The following is a 16,306-nucleotide window of genomic DNA, read 5'->3' on the forward strand; positions in this document are numbered from 1 at the left end:
GTGCTTTGTATGTATCTAGTAATTATTTAGTAATCAAGTCAATCCTATGGTTAGTTATTATTATTATGCCCATTTCACAGTTGAGAAAATCAAGGCACCAATAAGACTCCTCATTTAGTTTACAATCTAGTAAGTGGTGAAGCTAAGATTCAAACCCAGACATTCTCGTTCCAGAGTTCATACACTTAACCACTATGCTACGAAATAAATTAGTAGACATACACAGACCCACATGGGCACTCACATGAAAGGGCTCTGAACAGGGAGTTAAAAAGGTTATGCTTCACAGAAAAAGCAGGGAATGTCTCTGGGCTTCAACCTTCTCACTGAAAAGTCAACCACACAATACTATCTTAAGGTGTATTCTAATCCTAATATTTATGATTCAAAGATTCAGTCTGTAACATATAGCCTCTTCACTTTTGACTGACATAACAATAAATAGTTTATGTATTCATAGGTTTCAAGGAAAATGATAAACAGGGAAGGAAAAATTGCCCTTAGGCAATCAAGAAATAGTGGTAGCATGAGTAGAGGAATAAGATTTTTCACCTCATATATATCATGCTTTGAGTTTCTTGGGACATTCTTAAGAAAGTTTCCCTGAGGTCTTTCTGTCTCTTCTAGAAGCTACCAGATTATAACAATGTTTGGAAAATAAATTAGCCAACCAGGTAAATGAATTACATGTTGTTTCCTCATATCAACATACAAAACTCTTTTGAATTACACATATCTATCACCAGAAATTAAAAGCATTTTTTCATGGAGCCAAGCAACAAAATATAATACTTACATAGTGTCATGGAACACTGCGAGATTATGAAAAATTAATCTGATAAGTATCAATCCAAATATATGCCAATTGGTAATACATGCTTCTCAAGTAAACAGTACTGCCAAGTAAGTTCTGTTAAATGCATTCACAGGTATATGAGGCTGACTTGTAAATGCATTTCGACCTCACACATATTCCCTTTGTCACCTGGCTTAATTTTATAAAAGGGCTATTTCCTTATTTACAACTTTGTGACTTCCTCACTACCAATCACTATCACAGATAATTGTTTCATTTTAAGTTATTCTTCTTCTAAGTTGAAAATAGTTCAGCTACTTTCATAATTACTCTTTTAGCTCTTTAAAATAATTTTAATTTTTTTTCTCCTTTAGGCAACTTTATACAAGAATAATTCTTCTAAACAAAATGATCATTTAAGAAAGCCCCTGTTCTTAAATATGGGTAAACATGACATATTCACAAATTACAATTATTGCCATTATAAAACTACAGATTTACTCAATGCATCCATGTAAAATTACAATGAACTTCAAAGTTAATTAGCTAACTATAAAAAACCTAACAATACTCAAATTTAAATGATCAAAACAAAGTTTATTAGACTGTTTTCTTAAATTCATCATATAAACTGTCTCAGCATGTTGACAATCAACCTCATCCTCAAAGTTCCAAACTAGACTGCACGTAATTAATTGCTAGAGCAAACAGAAACTTTGCATCCCTTTTAAAATTATTCTGACACACTCTCTACAAAGCATTGCCCTGACAGAGAAAGTAGTAAGGTTACAGAGCAGTTGGAGGATGGGAGCTGGAAATGTTTAGCCGATGAACCTCTGCCCTGAACTTTCCCTTCTGTGATAAAAACCACGAAACCAGACATTCATGGAGCCCCCTGTCAGCACTGTACTGCGGGGCACTGATCTTCTTACCCCTCGTGTGCATAGACAGAAGAATGAGCAAGGAAATGTGAAGCTGCCAGTTTAGTTCGTCCAGCCAACCCATTGCAGCAGGAGAGCAGTCAATGTGACCTGCCTGTTTAAACCTCCTGTTTCTTGCCTTTCCTTCTTTCACGGAGACTCCTCTGCTGCCACTCTTGTCAGAGCTTCCGGCAAGCCTGCCAGCAAGCCCTAGACGGGACCGTGAAAGACAAGCCTGTTACAAACTGGTTCTGTCACCACGGAGACTTCAACTGATCACCTCGTGGGGAGGACAACAAAGGGCGGTGAGGACCCCGGGCCGGGTTGTTTTCTTAAGAAAGGAGCCTGACCCAGCTGTCCACACAGAGGCCAGGGCAGGCGGGACTTCGCTCCGGACTGACCATGCCGAAGTCCCCACACCTCCTGGGCAGCTGTGGAGACATTCCGGAGATACACACACCTATACTGTGCTGACATGCAACTGCTTATTTCTTCTGTTAAGGGTTTCTGCTTTTTTTTTTTTTTTTTTCCCCTCTGCCATGAATGGTAACTCTTTGGGAATCGTAGAAAGACAAGAAGAAATAAAAATTTTTTCTTTGATAACACGATAGAAATTTTGCAACACATCAAAGTGTCATGTTATGCCATTTTCTCACACTACATCAACACTTATATAATGAGGCAAATGCTTCTGAATCAAGTGCATGGATACAAAAAAGGGTCCCATACAAAAGGCATCTTTAATGAATATTTCAAGTTGAAAGATTTCAGTTAAGCTATTCATTAATTAATTTGATATGACTATAGTTTAAAGTTTTCTACAGAGCAAAAAAAAAAAAAAAAAAGTACTGTGACCTAACCTATTTTATTATGTGAATAAAACCAAGGTAAATTATTCAATGTTTTACACATTAATTATAATTGTGCCTCAATATAATTATGAATATTTTGTAATATTTCAACTTTCTAATGATATTCTGAGTGACCTGTCTGATACTAAGGGACTACAAGACTCTGATTCACTCTGGGAACTGTTGATAATTAAAGAACAGCAAAAAATATAAACAAATTTTCAATATTATAAAAAGAACAATATCACCATAGACAGATACAAACAAAAGTAGTTATTAAATCTAATCCATTTGCATGATAAAGGATATATGAGTATGAGAGCAGAGACATAATTCAATGGTTATATCTAAGATAGCATCAGAATGCGTTTACTTGAAATTTTAAGAATAACTTTCTTGGGATAAAAAAATCTCTGCTATCTTCTCCTTAAGAGACACCCCCACTTCTTTTCACACACACCAGCAACTCCCAGCACTATCCTAATGGATGGCATTCAAATCTATTCTCTGTCTTAGAGTAGCTGAACAATTGCTTGTTAGGATTTAATAAATGCTATTAATACTATCAATCCAACATTCTCAGTTCCATTTCATGAAATGGAATTTCACACAAATACAATATTTTTAACCACATAGAAAATTTTGGAATACTCTAAGCTTTAACTACATGTTAAGCATTTCACAGAATCCACAGACCTTACTTCTCAGGAAAATAGAAGTTTGGGGAGGTAAATGAGATAATCTTTCAGTATCATTTATCCATATTCCTTTTAGGGAGACTGCGGCATACTAAAACGAATAAGAGTGATCAGGATCAAAGGGGTCACGTGAGTGAAGAGCAAACCAAAATCAAATAGAACCTCTTGTCCAAACTTTCTACCTTTGGCTCAGTGCCACATCACAACATGGTTCCATTGCCAATTTGGAACCTAGCCTTGAGCTCTGGGATGACAAGTGAATGGCTAAAATGTGGGACAGTTTCCACTGCTCACATTTCCCCAATATGGGCATCCACAAATGGTACAAAGCATAAAGAGGGAATAGTTGCTCTTGCCCCAAAATCCTAATTCAGTTCAAAACAAGACATACCAGCAAGCATTTCTGATGAACTATGTGCTAGCTGAAGTACATGCACTCAAGAGGTTCACAGTACCATAGAAAAAGCAGTGTATATGTAATAGAGAACTAAGTAAAAAACAGTAGTCACTTTAAAATGAAGTGTCTTCAAATGGAATAAAGATGGAAAATCAGAGTAAGGAATGGATTAGACTGGGCCCAACATTGAAGGCAGAGCTGGATGCTAAAATATGAATTGAACTTATACAGAGATAAAGAAGATGAAAAGAAAGGAAATTATATGAGCAAGGATTAGAGGCAGGATTAAATATTTCATTTGTGCAATAGCATGAGACGAAAAAAATCTTACTGGAACAGATGGCTCCTATAGTAAATGGTTGGAAAGAAAGCCAGACAGAGTGGAAGCAGATTGTGTAGGATTCTGAATTAAGGTTACAGAGTTTAGGCTATATATCATATAAATAACTGACAGGCTTTTGAGCATGAACTGGCTTAATCAATTTTTATAAAGGTTTAAGATTTCAGAACATAAGATGAGTCTCTAAACCTGAATCTCCAATTATGTGAGTAGAGGGCTTCCCTTGTGGCTCAGCTGGTAAAGAATCCTCCTGCAATGCAGGAGACATGGGTTCGATCCCTGGGTTGGGAAGATCCCCTGGAGAAGGGAAAGGCTACCCACTCCAGTATTCTGGCCTGGAGAATTCCATGGACTATATAGTCCATGGGGTTGCAAAGAGTCAGGCACAACTGAGCGACTTTCACTTTCACTGGTAGCTCAGATGGTAAAGAATCTGCCTGTAATGCAGGAGACCCAGGTTCGATCCCTGAGTCAGGAAGATCCCCTGGAGAAGGAAATGGCAACCCACTCCAGTATTCTTGCCTGGAGAATTCCATGGACAGAGGAGCCTGGCGGGCTACAGTCTATGTGGTCTCACAGAGTAGGACATGATTGAGCAATTCTCACACACTCACTCATGTGAATAGAAGTGAAAATTAGAAGAGTGAGGACAGTTTTTCATTTAGTCAAAGTTTTTGGCAATACAGATCTTTTTTTTTTTTTCTTTTTTTTTTTTTTTTACTTATATGAAGAAATTCAAGAGGTAGCCCTATTAATTCCCTCCATTTTGCCGTTACCATTTAACATATGCCAGGTTTCCCTGATGGCTCAAATGATAAAGAATCTGCCTGCAATACAGGAGACCCGGGTTCAATCCCTGGGTCAGGAATATCCCTTGGAGGAGGAAATGACAACCCACTCCAGTATTCTTGCCTGGAGAATTCCATGGACAGAGGAGCCCAGTGGGCTACAGTCTATGCAAAGAGTCAGACACGACTGAGCAACCAACTCTTTCACCTTTCTTTTAGGTACCAACAATGCAGGAGATGTTGTATAAAACGCATACTTCAATTCCAGACAAACAGGCTCAAAAGATCTTTAAAAATTCTTGTAATGCAGATCAGAAATCTGACTTAGCAAAGAAAAAAAAATCCATATTTGCATATGATTTAGCCCACTCACTGTAAAGTACACACCAAATGAGGCTTCAAAGAAAGCTCTGAGAGAATATGGAAAGAAAGGTATCAAATTGAATTTGTACACCTGAGGGGGGCAAGGAAAAAAAAAAGACTGCAGCTAGTATTACCAATATGAATACAAGTCATCACTCTGCATAATCTGTAGAATTCATACGCAGATGTGCTCACTCTAGGTTTGTGGATCCATCTGTAGAGAAAGTCTATTTGTGTCATCTGTAAATTATTTAAGCTCTCTGTCCTATAATCTGCTCAGTACCTGTTAAGATTGTTATACCAACTAGACAAGTAAATGAACAGAAATTACTGAATACAGTGCCCAGTACATAGGAGGACATCAGAAAATAGTCAACTTCCTGACAACTTTCACTAATCACTCTACTGCCTCTTGAACAACAACAAAAAAATCTTTATTAACAATAATGTTCTTTAATATGACATTTGCCAAATTCTTCCTGTCACAAATAATATGATCATTAAAACAAGGATATTATATATATATATACACACACACACACACACAATAATCTTAGGATAATTGAGTTTTAAAAATTCATATTATACTCACAAAGGCAAATATTTATTTAATTATTTTATTTACCTCATTTATTAAATCATTATGTAGTTGAACAAATACAAGAAGCAGTTTGAAAATGTGAGACTACTTTTTAACAGTTTCAACTTGTGACTTATTTTCACATAAAACTCCTCCAAATCTCCTGATTTTATATATAGACACAGTTTTTTAAACTATATGTGGGGGACTGTGTCAAGTGAAGGGGGTACGGGAGCATTACACCATACCTGCTTTTAGGACAAAGCCTACCTTGTAGTGGGCGAAGACAAACACAACCAAATCATGACAAGGCATTACAGACGTGGCCGGCTCTGCCGAGGGAACACGGAGAATACAGTGCATAAACAAAGATTAATTCCGGCCGGGAGTGGGACTGGACTTGTGGGGAAGAGGCATTTGAACCGGGTCTTCAAAGATAAGTAGGAATTCACTGCGTGAAGGGAGGCAGAGGGATTCCAAGCAGAGAACAGACAGTACAGACATTTATGAGCAAGAAAAAGAGCAATGTTTGCTGAGAACATGAAATCCTGTATATGCCTTGAGAGCAGAGAAACTGGGCTGGAAAAGCAGAGTGGGAGAGAGACATTGGGAAGGAAGGACCCTATAGCTCCTAATTTGATTTTTGATTTTATCTTACATGCATAGGAAGCAATGCCTTGGCCTCTGAATGGGGTGTCTGCAGTTTCCATTGTATGACCTGACCACAACTACTTCTTGCAGCTGACTGAGTTTCAAAAGAAACTAGTAAACTTTTTGAGATTAGATGAAAAATATTTTCCTTTTTATATAAGAAAATGCAACAATATCCTTAATAGTCTCCATGAGAACAATAAGGTGAGTGTTATTTTAACAACTGAACATCTCTGCTAATATTGTTTGGAATGTTTACTTTTAAACTTCTATTCAAACACACAGACACATAAAAAACAGTTCTTTCCTTGCTCCTATTAGAAGTTATAGCATTTTAAGTACCTACCATGCCACAGAGTTTTGCAGTAAAATAGTCTTCATACTTTCATACTAGTTGAGCAAAAAATAGAAAAGTGTGTTCAGAATTGTACTGGCTAATGCATCTTGTCATTCTGATTTTCAGCTTTACACTTACAAAACAATATAAAAAGTTACTCCCTTATCGGAGAAAAAATAAACAATAGAACTCAAGTGTGCAAAAAACCTTTTTTCCTGACTCTGGAGTTTACAAAGGCCACAACTTCAGCGGCTTTCAGGCCACCTCTTGCCTCCCCACCCCATTCTAATTTGCAGCATTCCACATCACTAGTCATTAACAACCCAAAGCTCCCTTCAGCTGCACAGTGAAAGACCATCACATCATGACAAATAAACAATCCCTTCCTCCCTCGGAGGAGTGACATATTATTCTGAGCACGTCTTCTCTCTGCTTTCATGGCTCTGCCAAGGTCCCCCCATGAGTGGGAAGGGGTAAAAAGAGAGAAAAAATATCCCACAACTTGTCTAAAGCATGTAGAGGATGATTTGTGTTCTTACATACGGGATATGACTGTCACTGCAGATCTGCCTTCAGGCCTAGATTACATGTGATAAGGGCTGACCTTCTTTAAGTATTCACACATTATGCACTCATGGAGAGCAGGCAGGACACAAAAGTCCTTCAGATGTTCTGGACATCAATCAAGTGCACAGCACGGAGCCTGCCAAACTTTTCTTCCATTTACTCAGAGAGAGGAAGGGGGAGTCCAAGACAGACTTAATCAAGTTTAAAGCTATGCCACAGTATATTTGGGGAGACCATTGTTATTAAAAGGGTGCTATTTGAAAAAAATTCTCTACAGTTACCACTAGCAACAAAAAAATTTCACACGCAATAAAAAAGGGACAACCAGATTGCATTTCAACTTTAAAATTTCCAAACCTTTACTTATAAACAAGGTCAATAAATTTAGCAGATTGATATTTTTTCCTGAAACAATTGTTCACTAAAGATATATATCAAAAACTAAAACTATGAATTTTATAACAACCATCATAGAAGGCATCCTTTTTGAGCCATTTATAAAAGTAATAGAGTATTTGTGATAAAATACTCTGAACATATCTTAATGAAATTAAATACCAATCAATAGCATAAGCCATTATTACCTAATACAAATATGATCAATATTAACAGGGTCAGTCAGTCAGTCAGTTCAGTCGCTCAGTCGTGTCCGACTCTTTGCAACCCCATGAATCGCAGCACGCCAGACCTCCCTGTCCATCACCAACTCCCGGAGTTCACTCAAACTCATGTCCATCAAGTCGGTGATGCCATCCAGCCATCTCATCCTCTGGCGTCCCCTTCTCTCCTGCCCCCAATCCCTCCCAGCATCAGAGTCTTTTCCAATGAGTCACCTCTTCGCGTGAAGTAGCCAAAGTACTGGAGTTTCAGCTTTAGCATCATTCCTTCCAAAGAACACCCAGGACTGATCTCCTTTAGAATGGACTGGTTGGATCTCCTTGCAGTCCAAGGGACTCTCAAGAGTCTGCTCCTACACCACAGTTCAAAAGCATCAATTCTTCGGTGCTCAGCTTTCTTCACAGTCCAACTCTCACATCCATACATGACTACTGGAAAAACCATAGCCTTGACTAGATGGACAGGGTACAATCCCAATATTATGAAATAGACATAATATCTTCTGATACAGGCTTTCAGTGTTGGTCTTTTATCATTGCTACTCCTCACAACTCAATAAAGGGATCTGAGAGCTTATAAAAGAGAACAAATAAGCCCAAACTTTATTCTCCTAAAATAATGTAACACTATGGACTTAGAGGGTATAATTTGATCATCAGCACAAACCCATTACAAAAAGATGTTTCATGGAATTTTCTAACAGAATAATATCTTAAATATAGGACACTATCATTTACCTAGAGATTGTGAGTTTTTTTTAAAAGCCTATGTCAGACCATGAATATAACAAGGACCTGTAGAGCCTGCATACAAGATAAGAATACTACACACAAAAAAACAATTAACATTAAAGAGTACCAGAGAATTAAAGGCAATTTACACAATTCAAGTACTAATGAAAATAAACTCAGTTAGTTTGTTAAGATAAGCTATAAAGTAAAAAAAAAAAAAAAAAAAAAAAAAACAATAATAAACCTCCAGACTGCCCCCAGGACCTCTGAACCCCATACAGGCATAATTCTATTAATACCTGGTTTCACTGTGATGCAAAGAAAGGCTAAGTGGGGAAAACCACTAGACCATTCAGGTATGATCTAAATCAGATCCCTTATGATTATACTGTGGAGTGAGAAATAGATTTAAGGGACTAGATCTGATAGACAGAGTCCCTGATGAACTATGGATGGAGGTTCATGACATTGTACAGGAGACTGGGATCAAGACCATCCCCATGGGAAAGAAATGCAAAAAAGCAAAATGGCTGTCTGAGGAGGCCTTACAAATAGCTGTGAAAAGGAGAGAAGAGAAAAGCAAAGGAGAAAAGGAAAGATAAACCCATTTGAATGCAGAGTTCCAAAGAATAGCAAGGAGAGATAAGAAAGCCTTCCTTAGTGATCACTGCAAAGAAATAGAGAAAAACAACAGAATAGGAAAGACTAAAGATCTCTAAAAAAATTAGAGATATCAAGGGAACATTTCATGCAAAGATGGGCTCAATAAAGGACAGAAATGATATGCACCTAACAGAAGCAGAAGATATTAAGAAGAGATGGCAAGAATACACAGAAGAATTATACAAAAAGATTTTCATGACCCAGATAATCATGATGGTGTGATCACTCACCTAAAGCCAAACATCCTGGAATGTGAAGTCAAGTGGGCCTTAGAAAGCATCACTACAAACAAACCTAGTGGATGCGGATGGAATTCCAGTTCAGCTATTTCAAATCCTAAAAGATGATGCTGTGAAAGTGCTGCACTCAATATGCCAGCCAATTTGGAAAACTCAGCAATGGCCACAGGACTGGAAAAGGTCAGTTTTCATTCCAATCCCAAAGAAAGGCAATGCCAAAGAATGCTCAAACTACCGCACCGTTGCACTCATCTCACATGTTAGTAAAGTAATGCTCAAAATTCTCCAAGCCAGGCTTCAGCAATACGTGAACCATGAACTTCCAGATATTCAAGCTGGTTATAGAAAAGGCAGAGGAACCAGAGATCAAATTGCCAACATCCACTGGATCATCAAAAAAGCAAGAGAGTTCCAGAAAAACATCTATTTCTGCTTTATGGACTATGCCAAAGCCTTTGACTGTGTGGATCACAACAAACTGTGGAAAACTCTGAAAGAGATGGGAATACCAGAAAACCTGACCTGCCTCTTGAGAAATGTGTATGCAGGTCAGGAAGCAACAGTTAGAACTGGACATGAACAACAGACTGGTTCCAAATAGGAAAAGGAGTACGTCAAGGCTGTATATTGTCACCCTGCTTATTTAACTTATATGTAGAGTACATTATGAGAAACTCCGGGCTGGAGGAAGCACAAGTGAGAATCAAGATTTCCAGAAGAAATACCAATTAACCTCAGATATGCAGATGACACCACCCTTATGGCAGAAAGTGAAGAAGAACTAAAGAGCCTCTTGATGAAAGTGAAAGAGGAGAGTGAAAAAGTTGACTTAAAGCTCAACATTCAGAAAATTAAGATCACGGCATCTGGTCCCATCACTTCATGGCAAATAGATGGAGAAACAGTTGGAAACAGTGACAGTCTTTATTTTTCTGGGCTCCTAAATCACTGCAAATGGTGACTGCAGCCATGAAATTAAAAGACACTTACTCCTTGGAAGGAAAGTTATGACCAGCTGGTCATAACATTTAACAGCATATTAAAAAGCAGAGACATTACTTTGTCAACAAAGAGTCCATCTAGTCAAGGCTATGGTTTTTCCAGTGGTCATGTATGGATGTGCGAGTTGGACTGTGAAGAAAGCTGAGCACCGAAGAATTGATGCTTTTGAACTGTGGTGTTGGAGAAGACTCTTGAGAGTCCCTTGGACTACAAAGAGATCCAACCAGTCCATCCTAAAGGAGATCAGTCCTGGGTGTTCACTGGAAGGACTGATGTTGAAGCTGAAACTCTAACACTTTGGCCACCTCATGCGAAGAGCTGACTCATCTGAAAAGACCCTGATGATGGGAAAGATTGGGGGCAGGAGGAAAGGGGGATGACAGAGGATGAGATGGTTGTATGGCATCACCGACTCAATGGACATGAGTTTGAGTGAACTCTGGGAGTTGGACAGGGAGTTGATGGACAGGGAGGCCTGGTGTGCTGCAGTTCATGGGGTTGCAAAGAGTCAGACCCGACTGAGCAACTAAACTGAACTGAACTGATGGATGTGAGAGTTGGACTATAAAGAAAGCTGAGTGCTGAAGAATACGACTGAACTGAACTGAAGGTCACACTTGTGCTCCAGGAATAGGGAACCAGGTGATACACAAATGTGAGATTATTCTGTATGTTATTCACTACATGCTATTCAATCCATCACCTGGTCAGTATGACTGCCTCAGATAAGAAGCTAAATTTGAATGAGAGGGAGATGTCTTGACAGGAGCTGGAAAGTAAGTAACCCAGGGAGGATAAATAGGCTATTTCTAAAAGATTATAGGATGATGATGCTAATGACGTTACATACCACTTGGTGAACTTTTATTCTTTAGGCTCTATGTTATGTAACTAACATACATCGCCTCATTGGTCCTCAGTGCCTCCTTGTGTGAGGGAGTGAGCATTAGTCACTCAGTTGTGTACAATTCTTTGTGACCCCATGGACTGTATAAACCACTAGGCTCCTCTCTTCATGGGGTCGCCCAGGCAAGAATACTGGAGTGGATTGCCATTTCCTTCTCGAGGGGATATTCCTGACTCAGGGATCGAACCAGGGTCTCCCATGTTGCAGGCAGGCTCTTTACTGTCTGAGCCACCAGGGATATCATTCCCACTTACAGATGAGAATACAGAGAGAATACAGAGTAAGCCTGAGCCAAAGAGGCCTGGAGCTGGTCACAGGTAGATAGGATCAGTCACCAGTATTTCACTGGCTAGAGACTCACATGCTTCTGCTCTGCAAGAAATAACTGGGGCAGAAACCATCCACTCAGTTGATGGAAGACTCAGAGACATGGGCTGATAAGATTCATTCAGAGAACATGACTGCCAGAAATTCTGAAGGCTAGAGCAAATGAGTGATCAGATACCCTCAATCCTAAACCTGTGGATTCAGAGGAGTGGGACAAGAGACACTCCGGTAATCAAAGCGGAGAGGTCAGCAGTTTCAGATAAAAGTGAGAGATGTAACTTGCCTCTAGACTGTGTGTATTAGTTGTTTATAAAAAGTGTATTAATAATAATTAAAACATAAGCTTATGTTCATTGATTTAAAGCAGTGTCTTGTATACATCTTTTTTTAACTTTTCCAGCAGTCCTTCAGGGTACGTTTATCAACCAGTGAAGCAGCTAAGGTGAGGAAGCAAAGAGTGTTTTCCCTTCAGTCAACCTGTGCTTCAGCAGGTATAGTGCAGCAACTCTGTCAACTTAGGAGAAAGAAAAAGTGGGTGAAGGAAGTCACCAGGACAATGTAATGCACGCCCCCCTCCACCAGATGAGTCCAAGTTTGTTTTAATGAAAGATGCTATTTTCTTCACACATGAGAAAGCTGTTGAGAAGATCTACTTTGCCCCACTTGCAAGGAACTGTGTGAGAAGGATTTTTGTTGTTTAATACTTTGGCCCCAGTCTCTTCAGTATTAAAGTTACTCACTAGGAAAATAATGAACCACAGAAGCTACTAACTTGTCCTACCTAAAGCTCTCTTCCAAAGAATATTATCTTCTTTATCAAATTAGTACTAATGCACCCCTAAGCAAAACCTCCAAGTATCTCTCTGCATCTCTTGCTAGCCATTATAAAAATCATCATTTAAAAATCAATTCTTAAAGACAATTACTATCACTCTACTCTTATTTCATCCTAGAGTCAATCATGCATTAATTTCATGTAAATCCAACTTGAACTGGTATAAAACTGAAAATAAGAATTTATATTTAAATTATTATACAAAAAATGTTTACCTTGTATGTTTCCTTATAAATTTCTCTGAATATAAATTAGAAGGAAGGTGCATCTTGGTTTACACAAATAAAGCAATATAAAAGGGGTTACAGTATAGGCCTATTTAAACATTTGAAGAATATATGCTTAAGTTCACATACCATATGAAGCCAGCTCCTAGACAATCTGTTTTCCACTCTTTGGAAAATACCTATGTATGCATATAAGGAATCACATGAGGAAAAGTTTCTTAAAGTAAAAGAGAAGACATTTATAACAAAGAAAAGTTTGGTTTTATTTAGCATCCATCAGCTTTTTCAGGGTATTTTTTCAACAGTCATGCTGCCAGTATATGATTTCCACATTTCTTAGCAGACTTAGCTCTAGTAGTCTTTTACAAATTGATGCTAGAAGAAATACAAGAGTTACTGAAAGCTAATTTTGATTTAATGTGACACTGAAAATCTATGTACATGCAAAAATATTTTCAAATATGACAAGTAAGACTGTCACAATTTTCAGTTCAGAATCATAACATGCTAGACCTGTCATCTCTTCTACCAGCCAGAAGTCAACTGTGTATATTGAAAATACTTTCCTAATGACAGATGGTTGATACCAAAAGGATGCCTGAAATATACTGTATCTTGTATAAATACACACGCATGCATATAATTCCCTATCTTCCTTCACCTGTCCCCAGATATAAAGCACAGCTGTTTAGTGTTTCGAGTTTTTTATGAGAAGAAACATTTTCTATAATAGCTTCATTAAAGTCTTTCTAATATACCCCATATCTGGAGAATTTTCACAAGTTTCAGAGTTGGTTTGAATGTTTAAACCAATAGTTTGTAATAAATAAATTAAAAAAAAAACCCCACACATAGACCTTATTCAATCAGAGTACATCACCATACAGCGAAATCAGACTTCAGTCTTAGTGAAACCCTTTCTTCCATGCTCCATCCAAAGCACTATAGCCAAATCAGAGGATACTAAATGTACATGAAGTGACAAAAATAAGATGCTTAAATTATGGAGATAAAAAAGATGAGCTTTACAGACCATGATAGCAGATAAAATCCCCACTAGTCTAATGAAAATATATGAAATTCTAATACCACTCTTATCTAATACAAAAATCTTAGTTACACAGGCATTCCTTTATCTGTTCACTTTGCTCTTGTTTCTTATTATATTATAGTTAGTCAACAACCTGTGTGGCCATGTCTGTTACTATCAAATACCCAGCTGAAAACTGAAAAATTTAGTCAACCAGAGATATGCCAAATGAAACATTCAAATTAAACCTTAATTGACATGAGTAAAACCTGAATTTTATTCAGATGATTTAAGGCCAATCCAGATGATCAATCTGATTTAATTTCTGAGTCCTCAATATATCTCATTAGCACTCTCACTAAAAAATTTGTTAAAAAAAAAGAAAAGAGGAAGTTCAAAAGCAATAGCTGCTCTTTTAGAAACACTTGTTTAAAAGTGGTGTTCAATTTTTCATTAAATTATATGTATACAATCAGAAATTGACAATTGAACAACAAGATGTTCACTTCACTCTGACGCAAAAAAAAACTATATCGCAGTTTACCTTCTGTCTCTTCAGTAAAGAATCTTGCCTCACTTTGCATCTCTTCTATAACATTATCTTTCTGTATTGGTTTTTCATTATCTCTTTCTGGAAGTTGTTAAAAATAAAAATAGCCTATGAAAAGCAAGTTTGAAGTCTTTCTGAATTGTATATGAAGATTTAGATTAACCCCATGCTGCTGCTAAGTCTTGCTTCAGTCGTGTTCGACTCTGTGCGACCCCATAGAGGCAGCCCACCAGGCTCCTCCGTCCCTGGGATTCTCCAGGGAAGAACACTGGAGTGGGGTGCCATTTCCTTCTCCAATACATGAAAGTGAAAAGTGAAAGTGAAGTCACTCAGTCGTGTCTGACTCTTAGCGACCTCATGGACTGCAGCCCACCAGGCTCCTCCATCAATGGGATTTGCCAGGCAAGAGTACTGGAGTGGGGTGCCATTGCCTTCTCTGAACCCCATAGTGGGCTACAAAAAATATCAAAGAGCTGTCAGTCCTAGCGTAGATGCTTAGGATGTCCTTTTGAAGTCCTTGTGGTGGTTTACAAGGTTATATAAAAGGTGGCTTCCAAATACGTCATTGGATTCTTCCACTATTCTTCCCCTTCCTCATCCTGTTCTTCAAACACATCAAGCATGCTCCAGCTCAGAACTTTGGGTCTCCCATTCTCTGCCTACAACACTCCTTCCTTAGACATCTACTTAGCTCCCTCCATGGCCTTCTTCCAGTCTTGGTTCCGTTCTCACTTCAGTGAAGCCCATCCTACACTCCATGAACCACTGCAACACTCCCATCCCCAAACCCCAACTAGTCCCTCCTAGACCTGTATTCGCCCCCTTCCAAAGAAATTCTTCTTTCAAAGATGAACAAATCCAACTAATTTTTCTTACTCTGCTTTAGTAGTTTTTTCTACTTACCACCTTTAACCACTATAAAATTAAACTAGCTATTTTTATTGGTAACTACTTGGCTCCCCTCACACTTGCAGAGTATAAGGACCCCCTGGGCCCTGATCTTTGTCCATTGTTCACTTAGATTCTGCAAGCACTTGCAGCAGTTACTATGCGGTAGGTGCTCAATACATCTTTTTTCCCAAGTATTTCCTTTGACAAGCCTTATCTCGCACTTCCTCAAGCACCTGACCCTGACTGCCAAACTTTACTCTCATCCCAGTTCCTTCTTCCTTGTAAATCTCTACTTGCTCTTCGATTCTATCCCCACCATTCTAATGAAATTCTTCTTTCAAAACTCAACAAATCCTTTCTGTCCCCCGGCAATGTAGCACTGTCTCTACTTTCCCTCTTAAAAACCTCATTCAGTTAAAAGTAAATTGAACACAGAGAATTTACTAAGGTCTCACTAGAAGCTCTTCATTTGGTTTTCATAATGAGGGCCTATTCATCCAAGTTTCTTTCCTCTCATGTTCATATAATATAGATAACCATGATTCTTTCCCAATGATTTCTTCTCTCAAATGTTTTCCTTTGTAAAGCCCAGGTTTCAGCTACTATCATTTTGACTACGAGGCTAAACCTATTTTTTTGAACCACTATTCCCCTATTTCCAACTACAAACGCAAGTCTAAATACTATTATTACTTCCACAGCACTCCAAATTCTACCTCTCTCAACCCTGTGGATGTTATCATGCTTTGCAATCACGTAGCTTCAAGCACTTCTCATTTCCTAAGTGTTGGGCATTTTCCATTTGTTTGAGACAGAACTCTACCAAAATAGAAGGTAAAAAATTTCACAGATTCACTTTCTTTGCCTCTTTAGCAGCTAGGACATGACTATAGGACCAAAATCTTCCAAATCAGATGTGCCTCTCCCAGACTTTACACAAAGCTACCAAAGAGCCCAGGGCATACATTCTGACCAGCGCTTCCAAAGGCAGCAGCAGC

General features: G+C 38.3%; 1 protein-coding gene across 17 annotated transcripts in view; it reads right to left on the reverse strand.

Annotated features, from left to right (window-relative positions):
• Positions 1–16,306, reverse strand: part of BMPR1B (bone morphogenetic protein receptor type 1B) — a 524,547-nt gene that overhangs the window by 108,709 nt on the left and 399,532 nt on the right. Inside the window, exon 1 of one of the 17 annotated variants that reach the window (XM_006071671.4) lies at positions 6,004–6,147. The exons of 11 other annotated variants lie outside the window; for them this stretch is intronic. Coding sequence is in view for 1 of the 6 variants with exons in the window: in XM_006071660.4 (XP_006071722.1) it covers positions 1,729–1,801 (73 nt within the window). In the remaining 5 variants the exon portion in view is untranslated. Of the gene's footprint in view, positions 1–1,728; positions 1,933–6,003; positions 6,148–16,306 lie in introns of those variants that run through there. 5 more of the 17 variants (XM_006071667.4, XM_044946211.2, XM_044946218.2 and 2 more) reach the window with 5 other exon arrangements.

Source organism: Bubalus bubalis, chromosome 7 (genome assembly GCF_019923935.1).
Source record: "Bubalus bubalis isolate 160015118507 breed Murrah chromosome 7, NDDB_SH_1, whole genome shotgun sequence".
Taxonomy (NCBI): Eukaryota; Metazoa; Chordata; class Mammalia; order Artiodactyla; family Bovidae; genus Bubalus; species Bubalus bubalis.